This window comes from Ammodytes marinus, assembly GCF_949987685.1.
Source record: "Ammodytes marinus genome assembly, chromosome: 11".
In the NCBI taxonomy this organism is placed as follows: domain Eukaryota; kingdom Metazoa; phylum Chordata; class Actinopteri; order Uranoscopiformes; family Ammodytidae; genus Ammodytes; species Ammodytes marinus.
The window spans coordinates 29,481,757-29,502,852 of NC_137215.1; the positions used below are offsets into that span (position 1 = coordinate 29,481,757).

The window sequence follows — 21,096 nt, forward strand, 5'->3', positions numbered from 1 at the left end:
CCTGGGCCTGTGCCCGGTGTGCCCGTGCAGCAATCCACCCCTGGTTAGGGGATCCGGGGGCATCCCCCCCCCCGGAAGAAAATTTGTGCCTTTTGAATTAAAATGTATCAATCTGGTAGCCTGGAAATCCTGACCCTGATATCTTGAAAGATAGAGGGTCTGGCGACGATCAATAGTAATTTCCAACTCTAGGGGCGGCTCCTACTCGTGCATTTCAAATGCCACTGCACGCAGTTGGATAGCACTACAACCAATCAGAGCGATGCACAAGTGACGTAAGCCCCGTTCGTTTAGCGAACAGCTGTTAAACTGTTAAATTAAACATTTGCCGTTGTCAGTCGGTAAAACAGAACATTCCACTTACTTGCTAATGAAAGATTTGAGTGCCGTCTTCCAAATCGTTAAGGGTCGAGGCCAAAGCAGTCTCAAACTCACACAACATATCCGCAGCCATCTTTGATGTTTACTATCACGGCTTCGACGTCGCATGCACATCACTGTCGTCATCCGGTTACGTCCTCCCCAGAGCACCATATAAAGGGCTCTGGCGCGCCCATATTAGATAGAACCAATTGAAACGTTATACCAGATTTCTGGTAGTCTTGATAAGCTTCAACGGAGCGTCTCCAGACCAACACGCGCAGCAAATTTAATTTGCCAGCGCCTAGTGGCAGGTCTGGGAATGCCAGGCTATCAATCTGGTGCACTTTGAGGGGAAAATTTAGAGGCTATATCAAATCCTGGGATGCAGAAGGAACATTATTTTTCAGATTTTTCTTAATCAGGCAGCACTCTTTACTCTGCAACTGTAAAAACAGTAGATTGGTCTGCAGACCCATGTTCTATGATGGAGGGGCCCATTTCAACAGATACAGGGTGGATAGCTACTTTTTATGAACAGCATAGAATTTACACATAGAAATCGTATTCCTGTATGTGTGTGGGGGCCCTAAAGGCTCATTATGAAGCCCCTTAGACAGAGCTACTAATGCTGTTTTCTTATGCTTTTGTATTTCTCCCCTACTAGTTGAGGGGCCCATGATTATTTATTTCCTTATATTTAGGCTTATTCCTTTTTGGACCCTGTTATTGACATGAGTGACGGAGCTCTTTGACAATGCGACATGTAAAGTTACTATGATTATCTCTGGCTCAGGGCCCCCTGGGCCCAGTAGCATGCTCAAGAATTATTTATCGAAAAAGAAAAATTGTGGGGGGGTTGGGGGCCCCCCAGAGGGCGGGGCCCCATTCAGTTGAATGGGTTGAAACATAGCTAAGGCCGCTACTGTACATACTACATCTGACGATAAAAATAATCTAGTTAGGATGCAGTAGGCATTTTTCATCATAAAATTGCGCCTTGATCTTGCCTCTTGCTTTTATATCCCTCGCATCCCTGTTTGTTTTCATATCGAATCTCCGTTGATGTGACGTCAGGTGCGCACTGGATTATGGGTCAGAATCGCCCAAATAGGATGCAGTTTTCAACACTAAAAATCTCGGCCGGATGTAGTAGACATCCGGGTCTTTCTAACCATCCTAAATCTGGCCACAAGAATCGGGACATCCTAAACCTTTTTTTCTACCATAATAAATAATAGACAGTATGGGGATTGGAACGCAGGGACAGAATTGAATTAGGATGCCTTTTTATTTCCTGCGTCCTGTGTTATCCTGACGAGCTATGTGTTGTGTCCAGCAGGGGGAGCTGTTTCAGCTGCTGCTCCTGTTGAAGGACACTAGGACACTGACAGAGGAAGAGCTGTCCGGCCTCACCATCCTCATGTCAGACTTCCAAGCCTCTCTTTCCAGCGTGCAGCCCTCAGCGAAGAGGGAGGGCTTCACCACCGTGCCCGACGTCACCTGGGAGGACGTGGGAGCCCTGCAGGACATCAGAGAGGAGCTCACCATGGCCATACTGGTACACAGCAACACCATTTAACATCCACACAGCTCTGTCATTAGAACTCCTAATGCCTCTACACCGGCTATACCCAAAGGCCTAAAGATATTCTGTTTTCGGGATGTCCGTCAGTATACAATATCTCATGAACGCTTACATTTCTTCAAACATTGCACAAATGTCTACTCTGACTCAAAGATGACCTTATTGGTTTTTTGGACGTCAGGCAGTATTTGTGGTTGTCAGACGTTGTGTTGATGAGGTGTGTGTCTGTGTGCAGGCTCCAGTGCGTTCTCCAGAGCAGTTCAGAGCTCTGGGGCTCAGCGCTCCATCTGGTGTGCTGCTGGCTGGACCTCCAGGATGTGGGAAAACTCTGCTGGCCAAGGTTAGCTATCATTTCTTTGAAGTGCACTTAATTGTCAAATGTTGCACAATATCTAGTATTCTAATATTCTCCATATTTTCCCAAATTAGTTGTAATTATAATAGACCCAGAATGATTACTCTAGTCAGTTTTCCTATGGTTTATAAATTAAGCTATTCTTTTAGAGTAAACCAAATCAAATATACAGTATTTTATGCATACCAAGATTTCCGGCCTGGCCTGTGAAGAAAATATATTTTCTTTTTAGCCAAATAAAAATGTGTATATACTCTACCAGTGGCTAGACATGCTTGGCCAGTCCATAACCTCTACCCTCAGCTTCTTTAGCAAGGCAGTGGTCGTCTTGGAGGTGTGTTTGGGGTCGTTATCATGTTGCAGTACTGCCCTGCGGCCCAGTTTCCAAAGTGAGGGGATCATGCTCTGCTTCAGTATGTCACAGTACATGTTGGAATTCAGTGAACTGTAGCTCCCCAGTGCTGGCAGCACTCATGCAGCCCCAGACCATGACACTCCAACCACCATGCTTAACTGTAGCAAGACACACTTGTCTTTGTACTCCTCACCTGGTTGCCGCTCCACACTCTTAACACCATCTGAACCAAATAAATGTATCTTGGTCTCATCAGACCACAGAGATGGTTGCAGTAATCCATGTCCGTAGTCTGCTTGTCTTCAGCAAACTTTTTGTGGGCTTTCTTGTGCATCATCTTTAGAATAGGTTTCCTTCTGGGACAACAGCAATGCAGACCAGTATGATGCAGCAGTGTTTCCCCTACCATTATACAGGCCCGCCAGGCCAACGGGACCCCCAGGCCAACGGGACCCCCCGCCAGACCAACAGCTGCCCAAAAAAAAAAAAAAAAAAAAAAAATGTAAAAAAAAATATATATATTAATCTTTTTTTTTCTTTTTTTTTGTCTGCGCTACGCCGCGCGATGCACGTGTGCATTCGGAGCGCACATGTCAAACAGGGAAACTGACGAGAAAGAACCTTCCTTTATAGGTCCATGGCATAGGCTACACTGGAGATATTTAGGACTCAGTAACAGGGAGTTGAACAGGAAAAAGTGATGAGCAAAACTTAGAAAGTTAAAGTCGCTACGTCGCCATGGCAACCAATCTGTATCAACAGCTGAGACAGCGCAGCAAGTTATCTTGAAAACAGCAGGCTATTGTAGCCCTACAAGCTTTATTTTTTGGTATTTTCAATGCTACTTTATTTTAATGTTTTAAATTGAGAACTAGGCTACATGAAATATAATGGGTCGGAATACAAAATGTTGCTTATTTTGCAAACATTTTGATTGATAGGCTAATCATGATGTGTAGCCTAGGTTAATTCATTTATTTTAAATGAATATTTGATAAATTAAAGAAAATGTTTCATGATCCAGATTATTCCAGAAATTAATACTAGACAGGACATACCTGTCTATATTAGGTCTTAGTGTTTATTGTATTTTATTTTCATATCTATGTGTTTTTCTTCAATAGTTTATATGGCTTGTGTCTCCAAATTATTCCATAAAATTGTTTTAGGCAGAACATATGACAGCTGTTTACAGAGCAAAAAAAATAAAATCAGATTTAGCTTCTCAAAGTGCACCAGTTTGATGCATTTAACTTTAAAAAGGTAAAGGTTTTCTTCCGCAGGGGCATGCCCCAAGACCCACTAGAAGGTCCATTCTCCCCCTGCAGTCTCAAAAAATCCTGAGGGAAACACAAAATGTACAAACGTACCGAATGTGAAGGCATAACCCTATGCCCTGGTTTGTAGCGGGCTGTCAAAAGAGGCTCCTCCATAATACAGTTAGTTTTGGTCAATTTCTACTAGAAATTTGGTACGCACGCTGCGCGCATACTCTTTATCAGCTTTTACCACCGGGCCTAAAAACAATTCTAGGGGAAACACTGTGCAGTGTCTGGTGTATGGTCTGAAAACTGACAGGTTGACCCCCCACCCCTTCAAGCCCTTCAGCAATGCTGGCAGCACTCATAGGCCTATTTTCCAAAGCCAACCTCTGGATATGAGGCTGAGCATGTGCACTCAACCTTCGTAAACTGGGCCGCAGGGCAGTATTGCAACATGATAACGACCCCAAACACACCTCCAAGACGACCACTGGCTTGCTAAAGAAGCTGAGGGTAAAGGTGATGGACTGGCCAAGCATGTCTCCAGACCTAAACCCTATTGAGCATCTGTGGGGCATCCTCAAACAGATCTTGAATCAGGACATGGTTAGCCTAGTTTAGCATACAGACTGGTAGATGGGGCTGCGTCCAAAGTGGAGGAATAATGGTTCTAACACCTCTAAATCTGCCTGATGAACTTGATGGGGCATGTTTGTTTCATTTTTTTAATTTTTTTTATTTAACCAGGAAAAAAACCTATTGAGATTAAAAATCTCTTTTTCAAAGGTGACCTGGCCAAGACAGGTAGCAGCACAATGAACCACAGTTACAGACAAACAGTTACAGACAAACACACAGGGACAAAATTAAAATAGCACTAAAAAATAAAGCAAATCAATTCACACTGCAACAATCCTAAATAAATTCATGTGTTCTAAAACAGAAATGTCCTATGTCTCCTGACAGGCAGTGGCCAACGAGTCAGGCCTCAACTTCATCTCTGTCAAGGGGCCGGAGCTGCTCAACATGGTGAGTGACTGGGCTGTTATCATCACCCCCCCCCACACTCAATGTTCTGATTCTGAAGTAGAGTCAGAGAAAGGGCTGATTGCTCTAACAGCTGAATGTGTGATTGTTTACATATGCACAAACTGCGTATATATATATGTTTAATCATATTTAACATTAGTCTATTACATGTACAGTATCCTATTTCGTTACAGCTATTATTTTTATTTCCATGTACAGTATTGTATATCGTCTACATTTATTTTATTTTGCATTCTAAATTTACTTTATATTTATACGGTGCACCTTATCTCTACACTTTCTATCTGCACTGTGTCCTTGCACTACTTGTGTGTTTATTAGTGTCTCAAATGGCACTCAACACTTGTGTTTTTCTTCTACTATATTGCGTTGTTGAGAGGAGCCTGGGACATTGACAATGACTGCTGCTGTAGTTGTTTTTCATATGACAAATAAAGCATGTTGGATTCCTGTGTGTGCAGTATGTGGGCGAGAGTGAGCGTGCGGTCAGACAGGTCTTCCAAAGAGGTCGCAACTCCGCCCCTTGTGTCATCTTCTTCGACGAGATCGACGCTCTGTGTCCCCGGCGCTCCGGTCATGAGGTGAGAGGTCATGTCCTGTCAGCAGACACACACTACTGCATCGTCATGTCCTGTCAGCAGACACACACTACTGCTTCATACAGACAGCAGCAGGCAGGGTACAGTAGCAAAGGACTACTGCTTGATACAGACAGCAGCAGGCAGGACTACTGCTTGATACAGACAGCAGCAGGCAGGACTACTGCTTCATACAGACAGCAGCAGGCAGGGTACAGTAGCAAAGGACTACTGCTTCATACAGACAGCAGCAGGCAGGGTACAGTAGCAAAGCACTACTGCAGGGTAAATGCACCTCCACTTTCTGTCACCATCAGCTGTTTAATCTTAAATAATGTCACTCTTCTTAAAACCTTTCACGTTCATATGTATGGGCTCTATGTAAAGCACTGGATAAACTTAAACTTTAACAATTCTCAGGATTTGCTAAAATCGTATAAAAAAAGTTTTCATTGGTCATTTTCATTCATTTTGGGGGTAAAAATAAGAAAGTCTAATCATAAACAAGGATAAATCAATTATCCAAATAATAGTAGTACCAAGTAGTTCATCTGATAAGTCCTAAATCAAAAAATGTGAGATTGTGATCAAATATTTTACTAAATGAAAATCAAAAGTAGAAGTAAATGGGGCACCCCGGTGGCTCACTTGGTAGGTTGTGTACCATTAAAGTCCATGTAGCAGTCCTTACTCAGGTCCTTTATTCCTTCAGCTTCTTTTGTTTTTGATCTTACTTCCACTCATCCCCCCTTCTGTCCCTGTCCTCAATGTTTCCTTTGATTTAATGATTGGATTATGCTTGTCTGTTCTATTGATGGATGGCTGGCTCCAAATAAAGATCCCAGCCCTAACAGTCCATCCACCCACTGGACATAGTTCATTCAAACAACCAAATGAATTATACTTCAGTCTGATGCCATACCAGAAACTACATTTCAAGATTGACATCAACATAACTTAGCAATACTGTTAACTTCACCTCTACAGAGCTAAACTTTTGCCAGATGGCTTCAATGTTAACCTTCGGTATTGTAATGAATATGGCACATTACTTGATTTGTATTTGAAGGGGGAAACAAAGAAACCCACATGAATAAATAAAGCAAAAGACAAAGCAATGAAACCAGATCTACTCTCTCAGGCCGCATTCCCATTCTAAGGCCTGCTAGCTTTCCCTACTACCCAGCAGGTGGAGACATACATTTACTCTTATACGTAGCCTCTATCAGCAAAGCAGTGACACGGCCAAAGCTTTGTCAGCGTTTCCCTAATGTCAGTTATCCACTCCATACAGACATTAATCAGTTTGTCTGTGATTGATCATATTTTATTAAACTAGGTCCCAATCTTACTTCACAAAGTGAAAATAACTTGTCTAGTCATTCTTCAGTGTAGTGTATCACTGTCAGTGGCATGGGATGGGCTCGAGGAGGATTGTGTTTCATTGTTTAAAAGTAATGAATATCTTTGCTGGACTCCGTACTACAGCCTGGTCTGCCGTAGCAGTTCTCTCACCTCATTGGAGGCAGCACTTGTGCAATCATGCATCTCCTCTGGCCACTCGCTAATATAGTGTCAGGTTAATAGTCTGGATGGAAGAATAGGTCCACGCGCATAGGGTGGCTTTTTTTTTTTTTGCAACTTGTTTTTTTTCTAATCCTTGAAGTGTCTATTTTAAGATTCTGCCAGGTAACAGGCTGAACTAAGGGGTTTTGTGGTTTATTTTTAACAGTTTATTACACATTTACCAAATTCGAAAATGAAAACAGCAAAATTAAAGAAAGCATAACTTTTGAAGAAAAAAACATACAGAGGCAAATGAACACAATTTTCCATATAATTCTGACTCAGGGAATTCAGTAAAATAGTTAGTTTTAACATTCAAGTAAATTTTCCCTGTTTTTCTGGACAAAATCAGCGAAAAACGGCAAAAAAAAATGTATTACATCTATATTTTATTTTTTTATTATTAAATAAACCAATAAATGTAGTAAAAATGTAACTGTTTAGCAGTACCTAACTATTAAACTAACTAGCTAACCTAGAATTTTCATAAGAACTACATATTCCTACTCCCTACAGTCCAGGGAATAGGTATATGTAGTTCAAATTTAGAGTCTTGGGCCTGCCATATAGTCCAGCAGATAGGTGCAATATATGAAGGAATTGTGCTTTTGATGATACAAATATGAGCTTTGGCACACTGTTAGAGCATGCCTTAAGGAAGATGTTTGGCTATAGGGCCATCACCAATTTTTCCTATGGCACCAGTGGCGGCCATTTAAAATGGCCGCCAACGGTTGTTATTTTACATGTAGCTTAGGTTCTAGACCACCTAGGATCTTGGTTCTGGTGGCTAATCCTACATTTTTAAGGATGAGGAAGACAGTGGCACTATTTAAAACATGCTGGAAACTACTGAAGTACATGTACATGGCATTCAGGGAACAAAGTTATGGTAAAACCATCGAATATTAGCAGAATTTTACATATGTTCCAGTATCAGGCAAGGTAAGTCGCGAGCAGAAACCTTTACTCACATAAAGTTTTAGGTAATACCCCAAATACATTTGCATAAAAATAAAAAATTGACCTAATCCTACTTTTACAAGAATGAGGAATGCAGAGTTTCTATGGACAATATGCTAATAACTACATACGAACATATATCTGGCATACAAGGAATTCAATAACTATACAGTAATTGACAGATTTATAATTATTTTTGAAAAAACAGCCCACGTCAGTGGCAGAGGGCATTGCCCTGTCCACTGCACCCCTTTGTGAATCCACAGCAGAGGAGTCCTGTATCCATCCTGGTAGTGCGGCCCAGTGAGGTTCCCATCCACCTGTGGCCTTCTTGGACTTGCCTGATGCAGTTACCTATACTCTCCCATGTGACTTTACTGACATCTGACAAATATTTCTGGTGGGTTCAGTGTATGGTGGAGTGGTGGTGCTAGAACTAGTACATTGTCCTCAAGTAGCACAGTGCATTGAGGGACCATGGCCAAACTATTCAAGGTGGTGGATCCTAATGAGCAAGAAAGATCAGAATGCCTGGCCAATAACCTGGAACAAATGTGTTCCGTTTCAGGAAGACATAAATGATATGCTGAAATGTCCATCTAATTTTGCATGTGGCACAAATCCCTACTTAACAAACTTTGTAGACCTCTTTGCCCAAGAGGCCAAGTACCAAACTCAGTGTCTTATCTATCTGTACAATAGAGTGAGATCCAAGAAAGCACACCAATATAACAGACAATGTTAACCATGGCATTACATTCACTGCACTTGTCTCCTATATTGAGGTGTACATGGAGAATCCCCTGTAGCACCAATGTGCAGGGTAACCAATTAGTGTTGTTGCCTCGACCAGCCCCTCACCCTCTCACGTACAACAGTTTGGAAAGCCAGAGGGAGATTTGCAGGTCCATACGAGGACCTGCAAACCATCCCTTGTGGACATCCTTTTTGACCTGGTGCTGTGTGCATTTCTTATGATCGGGTGCTAGACATCTCCACAGAACTTGTAAATGTGGAGCTTGCCAGCAATTCAAGGTGACGATCACTTAATTGTGATGCTTGCTGGATTTCACATTGAGATGTCAACACTAAAGGTAATTGGCGACCTCTTGGAGGGTAGCTGGGGGACAGAAGCACATGTACAAGTTGGAGTTGCTACTGCTGGGACAATAGATCCTTTCTGAAAGCCTCCAAAGTGACACGTAACTGACATGCTCATCAGGTCAGAGCCAGCATCCTATATCTGGAGGAGGGAAACAATCATACATCCCCTGAAGACAGGTGCACTGAAAGAGATGTGATGGACCAGTGATGGTCCATCACCCTGCAGCTGGAAATAGTTGATGAACTATGTTTGATCAATAAGAGAGGCCAACTTCCTACTCAATATTGATGCCCTGACCAAGATTGTGCCTTTGTTCATTGCTTTGGGACACAACCACTCTGCCAGATGGATAACAGTCTATTTGCTTGATATGATTACACTGAAAGATACTCATCCAGGTGTCAATGGGCAGTTTCTGAAAAGAAACTTTGCCGCGAAGAAGATGACATGCAGCTTCTCAGCCAATGCCATTGACTAGGCCCACAAGCAGAGTATTGCCTCTGTGAAAGGTGCCGGTAGTATTGTAGGCCTGATGGAGAGAGTTTTAGGCCTACACTAAGACGAGAAAGGAGACAGCTGGCACCATGAGCAGACCACACATGCACTGATGCCGTTTGCACACAATGTTAAAGCACTAACTGGTGCCATAACAGACACGGTCAACCAGCCTATCTAACCTCCCTCTATTCGGCCAACCTCCAGTCTGAGAGGAGTCCAGGTCCCAACTAGCCTGGAAATCCAGACCTGCCACTGGCAAATTAAATTTGCTGCACCTGTTGGTCTGGACACTCTCCATTGAAGCTCATTAAATATGTCAAGAAATCCTGAGCTACCAATCAAATCATTCTTTCTGATATGGGCGGGCCATAGCCATATGTATGGTGCTCTGGGGCGGACGTAACCTGATAACGACAGTGCTGTGCATGCGCCACCGAAGCCGTGATAGTAAACATCAGAGATGTCTGTGGATATGTTGTTAAAGTTTGAGACGGCTTTGGCCTAAACCCTTTACAATTTGGAAGACAGCACTCAAATCTTTCATTAGCAAGTAAGAGGAATTTTCTATTTTGCCGACCGACCGCGGCAAAAGTTTAATTTAACAGTTAATCCCGTTGTTCCCTAAACGAACAGGGTTTAATAAGTCACCTTGTTCATTGCACTGATTGGTTGTTTTGATTTGATTAAATTTTTTTTTTGATTGTAGTGCAGTGTACTGTTGTAGTGCTATCCAATTGCGTACAGTGACATTTGAAATGCACGAGTAGGAGCCGCACCTTGGGTTGGGAAGGTCTATAAGTGACGGAAGTCTGGATCAGTTCTATGAGCATGAAAACCAGGCATATCCACCACGGATATCTTCTCGAAAAACATATCCAACCCCACAGTACAGGTCATCATCCATGGAGGGGCTGCTCTTGTTAACATGCTTACTTACAGAAAGTGTTCTCACCATACCGCATGTCTCAGCTGTAGCATGTCAGCAGAGTGGATGACATTTGGAATGAATATTTCCCTAAAAGTCTTGAGGCCAGAACACACAGCAGGAGATGGAAGCACGTCTGTAAACGAGATGAGGCATCCAGTGCCATTCTTGAAAACTGGCCAAAGTGTTGCACTGAACTGTTCTCCTTCCTGGCAACTGGTGTGACAGCCCTCAACACTGAAAAACACCTTACTGCACCTGGGAGATGATGAGAAGGAAGGTTATACCAAGGTGTCAATACATACAGAGATGGATTTGCCATTACTGGCAGTGACAGCAGCCAAATCACTCAACATAAATGAGCTGTGTGTTTCCTTTGGAGCTGGGGAAAATGTTCGATATTTAGAAGCTCAGGAGATGGTGAGGGCACTAGGTCCAGATCGATGTGCTAGTGTTCAAAGCATTTACTGGTTGTGACACCATCATCTTTTAGTGGCAGGGAGTAGAAGACAAGGTGGGATACATGGAGAACTTTAATGACATCAAGAGACCCTCCTGTGTCTTGGCTGACTCCTAGACAACTGGATGGAGCCTCTTTATTTTTGTTATTGCTGTATGACTGCATTAGCAGCCAGTAATCAGGCACACGATCAGCTCTTCACCCAGAAAGGTACAACACAAGCAGCACTGATTCAACACAGAAAGAGGGCTGCCAGTGCCTACCAAGCTAGCCAAAGCTTGGGAGAGATGATGGTTGCAGCCCCTGATCTCCCATCACCAGTTGACTGGGAGTGGAAGTGGAAGGCCACAGGTGGATGGGAACCTCACTGGGCCGCACTACCAGGATCGATCCAGGCCTGTTGTGAACTCCTCTGCTGTGGATTCACAAAGGGGTGCAGTGGACAGGGCAATGCCCTCTGCCACTGACGTGGGCTGTTTTTTCAAAAATAATTATAAATCTGTCAATTACTGTATATTTAGGAAAAATTGGTGATGGCCCTATAGCCAAAAATCTTCCTTAAGGCATGCTCTAACAGTGTGCCAAAGCTCATATTTGTATCATCAAAAGCACAATTCCTTCATATATTGCACCTATCTGCTGGACTATATGGCAGGCCCAAGACTCTAAATTTGAACTACGTATACCTATTCCCTGGACTGTAGGGAGTAGGAATATGTAGTTCTTATCAAAATTCTAGGTTAGTTAGTTAGTTTAATAGTTAGGTACTGCTAAACAGTTCCATTTTTACTACATGTATTAGTTTATTTAATAATATATATATATATACAGTATCTCACAAAAGTGAGTACACCCCTCACATTTCTTCAAATATTTCATTATATCTTTCCATGGGACAACACTGAAGAAATGACACTTTGATATAATGTAAAGTAGTCAGTGTACAGCTTGTATTACAGTGTAAATTTACTGTCGCCTCAAAATAACTCGACACACAGCCATTAATGTCTAAACTGAAGGCAACAAAAGTGAGTACACCCCTAAGAAAAAATGTCCAAATTGGGCCCAAAGTGTCAATATTTTGTGTGGCCACCATTATTTTCCAGCACTACCTTAACCCTCTTGGGCATGGAGTTCACCAGAGCTTCACAGGTTCCCACTGGAATCCTCTTCCACTCATTCATGACAACATCACGGAGCTGGTCGATATTAGAGACCTTGCGCTCCTCCATCTCCCGTTTTAAGAAGCCCCAAAGATGCTCAATAGGGTTTAGGTCTGGGGACATGCTTGGCCAGTCCATCACCTTTACCCTCAGCTTCTTTAGCAAGGCAGTGGTCGTCTTGGAGGTGTGTTTGGGGTCGTTATCATGTTGCAATACTGCCCTGCAGCCCAGTTTAAGAAGGTTGAGTGCACGTTTTCAGCGTCATACCAAGAGGTTGGCTTTGGAAAATTGACGTATGAGTGCTGCCAGCATTGCTGCAGGGCTTGAAGGGGTGGGGGGTCAACCTGTCAGTGCTCAGACCATACGCCGCACTCTGCATCATACTGGTCTGCATGGCTGTCGTCCGAGAAGGAAGCCTATTCTAAAGATGATGCAAAATAAAGCCCACAAACAGTTTGCTGTAGACAAGCAGACTACGGACATGGATGACTGCAACCATGTCCTGTGGTCTGATGAGACCAAGATACATTTATTTGGTTCAGATGGTGTTAAGAGTGTGTGGTAGCAAACAGGTGAGGAGTACAAAGACAAGTGTGTCTTGCCTATAGTCAAGCATGGTGGTTGGAGTGTCATAGTCTGGGGCTGCATGAGTGCTGCCAGCACTGGGGAGCTACAGTTCATTGAATACCAACATGTACTGTGACATACTGAAGCAGAACATGATCCCCTCCCTTCGTAAACTGGGCCGCAGGGCAGTACTGCAACATGATAACGACCCCAAACACACCTCCTAACGACCACTGGCTTGCTAAAGAAGCTGAGGGTAAAGGTGATGGACTGGCCGAGCATGTCCCCAGACCTAAACCCTTTTGAGCATCTTTGGGGCTTCTTAAAACAGGAGATGGAGGAGCGCAAGGTCTCCAGTATCCACCAGCTCCGTGATGTTGTCATGAATGAGGGGAAGAGGATTCCAGTGGCAACCTGTGAAGCTCTGGTGAACTCCATGCCCATGAGGGTTAGGGTAGTGCTGGAAAATAATGGTGGCCACACAAAATATTGACACTTTGGGCCCAATTTGGACATTTTAACTCAGGGGTGTACTCACTTTTGTAACCGGCAGTTTAGACATTAATGGCTGTGTGTCGAGTTATTTTGAGGGGACAGTAAATTTACACTGTTATATAAGCTGTACACACGCTACTTTACATTGTATCAAAGTGTCATTTATTCAGTGTTGTCCCATGAAAAGATATAATGAAATATTTGAAGAAATGTGAGGGGTGCAGGGTTCAACATAACTTTTTTTTCCTACTGGCCCGCCGGGCCAGTGGATCCGAGTTTTACTGGCCCCTTGTATATTTTCACTGGCCCTGCACACATTTTTTTTTTCTTCATAATTTAGTGTCAATAATTATAATACCTGAAAAATAAAGAAAGATAACCAGATCTAAAGGGAATATCTATACTGTAACAGTATAGATATTCCCTTTAGATTTGGTTATTTTTCTTTTAGTTAATTATATGAAATGTTGATATTGCTCATACACATAATATAAAACCAGGCAAACATATTGAATTTGAAGCCTACAACTGAAAGTATGTCGAAAGAGTCGGCCAGTATTTTAAAGTCCAGTAGTTTGAAGGTTGTTTTTATTCTTGAATTTGGGCAGTTTAATGAATAGTTCACCTGCAGAAGTCATGTTCAAACATAAAAAATAAATAAGAGATGAAGGTCTGATCATTCTTTGTGGTGTGGTAGGCTGTTTTTATTACTTTCTCTATATGCATTAGGGATGTGAATGTGTCGACCGAATGACCGGTTTTCCACTTTCGCTCAAGTTGACTTTAAAAATAGAATAGAAATCCGAAAATCAGTGGGTTATGCCGTTTTTGGGATATTTCACCGTGTATGTGAGTTCACGTCTGGTCGTGAGCGCGCTGCAGGAGTGTCACTTCTCCATGAAGTGTCAGCTTTAAGAGTCCGGTGTGGGACCATTTTTTCAAACTATTGATAAAAAACAATGCAGTGCAAAATATGCAGCATAAGTTAAACGCTCGTCTAAGACTATGACGTTAAATCACCTTAGAAACACACAATGCCTTCGTCCGATCACAGCAGCGTTTCACCGTGTGATCTCGCCACCGAGTGAGCCGCCGCGCAGATGAACTGTGGTTTGTGGCTAAAATAATAACCGGGGATATTCTCCCCGTTAGCGATTTCAATGGGAAAGACTTCCGCGATCTGATTGAATGTCTCGAGCCTGAAAACACAGTGCCAAACTGCGCGACTATAGGAACTGTACAGTGAGCGGAGTCCCTCCGTTCGTTTCTGTCTACTACCGACACAATCACCGGAGACGCATTCACAGCGTTTAAATAACGCCTCTCATTTGTATTACCATTGGGGCTTGGATGCAAATATTGTAACATTACGGCGGCAGATAAAGGAAAAGCGCAGTTATCATTTTCTGCGCCTCAACCTCTGCTGTGGGAAGAAAGAAAGGGGGCAGAGTAAGTCGATTGATTTGTCGACTCGCAGGCGGACGGTAGGCAGCTCTGCCAACGGTGCCTGTCAAAACGCCCACGCATCGGTTGTCCACTGGCCTTTCATTAAAAAATATATTTTATATTAGGTTTATTATATTGAGTCTTAAATAAACACTGCTTTCATTACGACTCAGAACGCGCATTTCAATGAACCATGATGTAGTCTACAAAAAGATACTGAACTGTGATTGGCCAGTCACTGGCCCGGGCGGGACAGTGACTGGCCAATCAACTTGCCCTGCATATGATTTTACTGGCCCCGGGCCATCGGGCTATACGTTATGTCGAACCCTGGGGTGTACTCACTTTTGTGAGATACTGTATATATATATATACAGTCAAGTGCGAAAGTTTGTGAACCCCTTGAACATTTTGGAATTTTATTTATTGTAACCATCATTAATTCATTTTTATCAATACCAGTATTTTTTATATGAAATAACAGATGTTTGTTTATCAATTCAACATTTTTCTTTTCCAGAAATCAATTGTTAAAACAGATAAAACAAATTATTTGACGAATGTTGTATGTGCAAAAGTTTGTGAACCCTGAGCTGCATTGCTTAAATGGAGCAGGTAAACACAATCAGATGGGCCAAATTGAGTCATGAAATGGACCAATGTAGTGAGAGATCTTTAGGGAAGAAATTGGGCGGCACTAGATACAACAGAGATAAAACCAGGTCAGTTTAGGCTCACCAAAGTGAACCCATACAGGTCAGACATGCTAAAAGGGGAAACAATCTCAGAGGATCTCAGGAATAGAGTTGTGATGCTGCACATTTGTCTGGGGACAGCTATAAATTATTTTAAAAAAAGTTTGAGCTCCATCGGTCCACCGTGAGGCAAATCATCTACAAATGAAGAGCTTTAAGAGTGACTGAACATCTGCCTAGAAGTGGACTTCCTTCAAAAATATCCACAAGCGCCACAATATAAGTGATTTTTCAGTTAAAAGCCAACCCAAACATTACATCTGGTGATTTGCAGACCTCTCTTGCAGCATCTGGGACAGATGTGCATGGTTCCACAATAAGAAGAAAACTCAGTCAACATGGCTTTCATGGGATGGTTGCTGAAGAAGCCTCTGCTCTCAAAAAAGAACAAAACTGCTTGTCACAACTTTGCCAGAGAGCACCTGGAGATACCTGAAGTCTTATTCTGTGGACAGATTAGTCAAAAATTGAACTGTTTGGTCATAACCAAAACCGCCATGTTTGGGCAAAAACGCAATTCTGCCTACCACCTAGAGAACCTTCTCCCAAGTGAATAATGGTGGTTTCAAATTGTCTGCAAATCTCCAGGTGTAATGTTTGGGTTGGCTTTTACCTGAAAAATCACTTTTCTTGTGGCGCTTGAGGATATTTTTGAAGGAAGTCCACTTCTAGGCAGATGTTAAGTCACTCTTAAAGCTCTCCATTTGTAGATGATTTGCCTCACGGTGGACCGATTGAGCTCAAATTTTTTTTTATGAATTTATAACTGTCCCCAGACAAATGTGTAACATCAAAACTCTATTCCTGAGATCCTCTGAGATTTGTTTCCCTTTTAGCATGTCTGACCTGTATGGGTTCACTTTGGTGAGCCTAAACTGACCTGGTTTTATCTCTGTTTTATCTAGTGCCGCCCAATTTCTTTCCTAAAGATCTCTCATTACATTGGTCTATTTCATCAACCAATTTGGCCAACCTGATTGTGTTTACCTTGCTCGATTTAAGCAATGCAGCTCAGGGTTCACAAACTTTTGCACATACAACATTCGTCAAATAATTTGTTTTATCTGTTTTAACAATTGATTTCTGGAAAATAAAAATGTTGAATTGATAAACAAACATCTGTTATTTCATATAAAAAATACTGGTATTGATAAAAATGAATTAATAATGGTTAAAATAAATAAAATTCCAAAAGGCTCAAGGGGTTCACAAACTTTCGCACTTGACTGTATATATATATATAATAATTTTCGCTGTTTTTGTCCAGAAAAACAGGGAAAATGTACTTGAATGTTAAAAATAACTATTTTACTGAATTCCCTGAGTCAGAATTATATGGAAAAATTTGTTAATTTGCCTCTGTATGTTTTTTTTTTCAAAAGTTATGCTTTCTTTAATTTTGCTGTTTTCATTTTTGAAATTGGTAAATGTGTAATAAACTGTTAAAAATAAACCACAAGGGGGCGCCTTTAGCTCAGTTGGTAGGGCGTCCCCCTCCCGGGCCGGGCCCAGCAGCAGACCTGGGTTCGATTCCCGCCCGCGGTCGTTCTCTGCATGTCACTCCCCTCTCTGCCCCATTTCACCTCTGTCTCTCTGCACTATCAATAAAGCATAAAAATGCCCAAAAAATATCTTAAAAAAAATAAAAATAAAAAAAATAAACCACAAAACCCCTTAGTTCAGCCTGTTACCTGGCAGAATCTTAAAATAGACACTTCAAGGATTAGAAAAAAACAGGTTGCAAAAAAAAAAAGCCACCCTATGCGCGTGGACCTATTCTTCCATCTAGACTATAAAAACTATCCGTATTTTACAAAAAGATGTCAGTGCATGTCACCAGGAGGCGGACGCAGTAATATATTGATTAAATAAACCTCTGTATTATCGGGAAAACTATTGTTATATACACAGCAGCAGAATGTTTACGTGTGTGTGTGTGTGTGTGTGTGTGTGTGTGTGTGTGTGTGTGTGTGTGTGTGTGTGTGTGTGTGTGTGTGTGTGTGTGTGTGTGTGTGTGTGTGTGTGTGTGTGTGTGTGTGTGTGTGTGTGTGTGTGTGTGTGTGTGTGTGTGTGTGTGTGTGTGTGTGTGTGTGTGTGTGTGTGTGTGTGTGTGTGTGTGTGTGTGTGTGTAGTCAGGAGCCAGTGTGCGGGTGGTCAACCAGCTGCTCACAGAGATGGATGGGCTCGAGGCCAGGCGGCAGGTCTTCATCATGGCTGCTACCAACAGACCAGGTACACATCATTAACCACAGACACGCCTGGACCAGCCTCACATAGTTTCAGCTTCTTGCTTTGTCACAACAGTCAGCCGAGGAATGTTACTCAACTGCATCATTAAGCCATAAATACCGCCTGCCGGTTATATGCCTCCGCCAGGCACACAATTGGTGGTTAAGGCAATGCTTTAAAGAACCTCCTAAGAAACTACAATATGATACAAGGTCCCCTGTGACCTGACAATATGTAAGGTCAATAACCTTTGACTTCCAAAATATAATCAGTTCATATTGAGTCAGTCAACATTTGTGCAAAGTTTGAAGAAAATCCCTGAAAGCGTTCAGGAGATATTTCGCTCACAAACCCCGGCAGCCGAGACAGTTTCCATTTTAGGCTACTTTTCTCCTCTGCATTTCACTGGGATTATCGTACTTTTCGCTGCCCCGACATTTACCTTCTTTATATGAAGCTCATAAAGTACAATGTTAAAGATTAAACCAGTGGTTCCAACCGTTTTATGTCTTCAGATCATTGTACCATCGGTATTTCACTGATGTATAGGAATCCAAACACTTGTTCCAGCACAGTTGTTTCAGCCTGGATCAACCATTTAAACCAGAAGTCATTATTATTTCTCCTCAACACCGACTTGACTGTCAGCGTCTTGTGTTTCCCCAGATATCATTGACCCAGCCATACTGAGGCCGGGCCGGCTAGATAAGACCCTGTATGTGGGTCTGCCACCTCCAGCAGACCGCCATGCCATCCTGCTCACCATTACCAAGGTACATTCACCCATAGACACACCACACGTGTGACCCACGATGGAGCCTAATGTTAACCCCTTTTAATTGAGTTATTCATTGGGAAAAGCAGCACAGATAAACTATATGTGAAATATAGCATAGCTGGTTATTATCATCCCTTTTCCAATTTTGACCATTATCCACCAAGGGAATGAAGAAGAAAATAGCTTTTCTAGTCTACTGCTAAACACAATGGATCATGTAAATGCTCGGCATGATGTTTTCTGTGTAGGAGGGACTACACATGCTAACTAATGGCGCTTTTCTACCGTATGGTATCAGCTCGACTCGACTCAACTCGCATTTTTGGCTTTTCCACCGCAATTTCATGGTACCTGGTACCACGTAGCGGCTGTTTTTTTGAGTAGGGTCCAGCTGCAGCCCCGTAGACAAGTTACCTTGGCGTGACAACAACACCCAGGCGTGACGGAAGTAACTGTGGTGTGACGGACGTGATTTTTTACTATTTAGCTTCCATGACATGTCTGCTATGTCACTCATTTGCCCTAACCCTAACCACCCAGCTATGATGCCTGAACCTAATCCTCAAAACAATATAGGCCTAAATAACCGAAATTTAGTAGCCTATCGGTCTGCGGTCTTTTTTATTGTTTGACGTGACGTACTCAAGATGGCCGCCGCCGTGTTCCGTCAATGTTCTATCTATATTCTAACCTCTCCCTGTGATTTGCATGGTCTGTGATACACCATTTTTTGTATTACAAGTTTCTTTGAAAATGAATTTAATATGCAATGAGCTATGCACTAATCAAATATAGGCTACCCAAAATATATCCACATAGGCTTCATTTGAACCTTTACTCCTACCACATTAAATCTTTACACAATGAAAGTCTACATGAAAAGTAAAACATTTGTATTAGAAGTTAACTTATAATGGTCAAGGCTTTCCAGAAGGGGTTGGTTGAACGTCAGAACAGGGGTCACATCATACTGCAGAGTTGCCACAAACCTCAATGTTGAGTATATGCAGGATTCATCACTGGGATCAAGATCAATCATTGGAAGTAATGTTACTGAAGCTCTCCCAGGGTGTTCATCTAGAAGATGCAGGATCTGCATCATACCAGACCATGATGGCCTTTGAGAGTGAATGAGTAGGGATGTCTTCCACAAAACATCCAGCGTTTTGTGATGTTTTGTTATCTGCTGGCAACAGAGCCAGTGGCTGATACACAATAGGTTCACGTATAGGAGGAATCATAAAGTACTGAATGTGTATGTGACCAACCGCAGCAATATCTGCAGCAGTCACTTGGATCATTAAAGGAAAAAATTAAGCCTAAGCGGATATATTTTGGGTAGCCTATATTTGATTAGTGCATAGCTCATTTGCATATACAAATTCATTTTCAAAGAAACTTGTAATACAAAAAATGGTGTATCACAGACCATGCAAATCTAATTCATGAGAGGCACCTGTTATACCCCTGGCAGGTAAGCCAGGCAGTTTTTCAGGTTAGAGGCCAGTCTAAAAGCAGCATTGGCAGTAGGATGTTTGGATTTTCATTAAGTGTGGAGCTCATGTGCATATTCAAATTCATTGAAAACTTGTAATACAAAAAAAGTTACTTTTCAAGTATACTATTACTATGTAAAGTTTTATTGTGGTAGGCGTAAAGGAAAACATTAAGCCTATTTGGGTTGATTTTGGGCATGTACGATTAGTGTATAGCTCATTTGCATATTAAAATTAATTTTCAAAGACACTTGTAATACAAAAAAAGTTAATTGTCATTGATACTTTCATTGTGTAAAGTTTCATTTTGATAGGGGTAAAGGAAAAAAATAGCCCTATTGGGATTTATTGGTGTCTCGCCTTATTGGCACACATCTCGGATTGATGACAATTAAACATATTTCCTCAACTAGGATTTCTTAGGACTTTTAGTATGTTGTTCTGGACACCTCATAGAAATTATCTGAGCTGAAAAAAAATCTTTTACAATTTGTTCTATGTAAAACGCTATTTTGCCTGGACCATTAACAGTTGATCCTCTCCAGTGACCTGAGATGAATGTGTTGTAGGGCGGGACCAAACCTCGGCTGGAGCAGGACGTCTGTCTGGAAGAGATGGCCTTCGACCAGCGCTGCGATTGCTTCACGTGAGTCCCAGCTAAAAAACGGCACAGCAGCCTACGAACTATATCCTGAGGTGGACACATACGATGATGCAGGCATAATGTTGTAGCACTGATCTGAAAACAGTTTGAGTCTAATTGTGTGTTTGATTCAGTGGAGCTGACCTGACCGCGTTGGTGAGGGAAGCCTCTGTGAACACCCTGAGGGCCTACCTGAAGTCCCAGCATGCACCAGCTGCTTCTACAGGTGACTCCACCCCTTCCTCTGCATACATGACAGCATTACCTAGATGGAGATTGAAGTGTGATACCTTATGTGATAAAGTCAAAGTCATGATTGGAAAGATTCCCACGAGACTCTTTACTTTTTGCAGTGCATTTTCTTTTTTAAATAAATGACATGTTTCTATATTTTATAATATTTTCTATATTATATAATGTTAATAAAGTGGTACAGTAGTCACGTACAAAGCACTTTGA

The 21,096-nt window shown here is 42.1% G+C and overlaps 1 protein-coding gene across 5 annotated transcripts in view; it reads left to right on the plus strand.

The window, feature by feature from the left end:
• The window catches only part of nvl (nuclear VCP like), a 46,848-nt gene that overhangs the window by 16,038 nt on the left and 9,714 nt on the right, over positions 1–21,096 (plus strand). For 4 of the 5 annotated variants that reach the window (XR_013845096.1, XR_013845097.1, XM_080036688.1 and 1 more), the window contains exons 15-22: positions 1,700–1,921; positions 2,184–2,288; positions 4,887–4,949; positions 5,432–5,551; positions 17,624–17,723; positions 18,387–18,493; positions 20,564–20,640; positions 20,772–20,863. Coding sequence is in view for 3 of the 5 variants with exons in the window: in XM_080036688.1 (XP_079892814.1) it covers positions 1,700–1,921; positions 2,184–2,288; positions 4,887–4,949; positions 5,432–5,551; positions 17,624–17,723; positions 18,387–18,493; positions 20,564–20,640; positions 20,772–20,863 (886 nt within the window). In the remaining 2 variants the exon portion in view is untranslated. The remainder of the gene's footprint in view (positions 1–1,699; positions 1,922–2,183; positions 2,289–4,886; positions 4,950–5,431; positions 5,552–17,623; positions 17,724–18,386; positions 18,494–20,563; positions 20,641–20,771; positions 20,864–21,096) is intronic. The other variant, XM_080036690.1, reaches the window with a different exon arrangement.